The sequence below is a fragment of the Seriola lalandi genome, unplaced genomic scaffold, assembly GCF_002814215.2.
Source record: "Seriola lalandi dorsalis isolate HSWRI2012SDOR001 ecotype SW California unplaced genomic scaffold, Sedor1 jcf7180001976109, whole genome shotgun sequence".
In the NCBI taxonomy this organism is placed as follows: domain Eukaryota; kingdom Metazoa; phylum Chordata; class Actinopteri; order Carangiformes; family Carangidae; genus Seriola; species Seriola lalandi.
The window spans coordinates 1-1,404 of NW_019446775.1; the positions used below are offsets into that span (position 1 = coordinate 1).

At 42.7% G+C, this 1,404-nt stretch overlaps 1 protein-coding gene across 1 annotated transcript; it reads left to right on the forward strand.

Annotated features, from left to right (window-relative positions):
- The first annotated feature begins 6 nt into the window (after positions 1-6).
- Positions 7-1,377, forward strand: LOC111656217 (uncharacterized). Its single transcript, XM_023407863.2, has 2 exons — positions 7-204; positions 574-1,377. The coding sequence occupies exons 1-2, from the start codon at positions 55-57 to the stop codon at positions 1,267-1,269; spliced, it is 846 nt and encodes a 281-aa protein (XP_023263631.1). The 5' UTR covers positions 7-54; the 3' UTR covers positions 1,270-1,377.
- Positions 1,378-1,404: the final 27 nt, after the last annotated feature.

A 1,404-nucleotide genomic window follows, 5' to 3' on the forward strand; every position in this document is an offset into this window, starting at 1 on the left:
TCCAAGTCACGAAGTAGCAGCATTGAAAAGAGACATGCTAAAGACAAAAAGAGAATGAGGAGCGCCAGCAACAGCGGCAGCAGCAGTGTCAGCAGTAACAACATGGCAGGGAAAAGTCTGTTAAAGGGACTGAAGCTGGTCCTTAACAGCAAAGAACTGGATGAGCGGTTGCCCACCCTCAAAGATGCCATCCTCACTATTCAGGTGGAGTTCATCATTCATTCTTCAAAATGTTTCGCTTCAGTGGGTTATCAGCATAAATGTCCCTAACAAGTGATTCTTGAAGATGGTCTGTTTAGGTACACCAAGATTACACCAAGGTCTTTTTAATAATATTCATAAGTTCAGTTCTGTACCGACCACATATAGCAGCAGATTGCCTCGCAGGTTGTTGTCTATCAGAAATTGTTAATTGTTCTTAAATACATGTGAATACAGGCAGTTAAAACTAATGCATGCATAGACTGTACCTCATTAATTCCCTAAACATTTCATCTGCAGCCCAACAGGATAACAAAGTGAAGGACCTTGCATCTGTTAAATGTTTCTTATGTGGTGTTTGTTTCTGTCCAGGCCTCTGATGAAAGGAAAAAAGTGCAGAGTGGACTGGACAAGAACCGACCTCAGCAACATGACAGTAAGGAGAATTCAGTGTCACCGGAGAACGACAGCATGCTCCTTCCCCATGACAGAGTAGGCAGTGATTTCTCTTGGCTCCAAGTACAAAGTCAAGAGGACTCCAAAGTCCGGAGAGCTGATGAGCTCGATGATGAAGAGTCGTTCTTGTATGGGAGTGAAGACACTGGAGGAAAACAAGACAACAAATCGTCTTCCAACCTCTTTTCATCGTTTTCCCAGATTGGAAAACATTGTAAACTACAAGAAACGGATGTTTCTGCTCTTTGCAGTCAACAGCATCATCAGACCAAATCCACATTCAGTAGCTCTGGGGATCGGCTCGATCTGAAGCATCCCCTTCAAATGACTTCCTCAAGTCTGGCCTCTGCCAATCTGGACAGCAGTGAGTGTGAGAAGATCAAGAGCATATTAAAAAGTTTGGGCACAGCAGACATCAGCGAGATCATGCTGAAGATGCAGGGGCAGAAGGAGGAGAAGCAGCTGTCTCCTACACTTCCTCGTTCAGACCCAACAGCAGCAAGCTTGGCGGTGTCGGCAGTGAATAATCCGAATGTACGACATGCTCTGGAATCTCTACAGTCTCTGATCAAAGGTGAGGACCCTGATTCAACTCCATTATTCAGGCATTAACTAACCATAAATAACACTTTATAGTAGTTATAGTAGTATAATATTGTAGTTTATAATCGTTCACTCTCAGTTTAATTAGTTTTAAGGCAGATTTGCTTCAGTTTTTCTTTTTCTTTTTGTTTCAGTGTAATATGT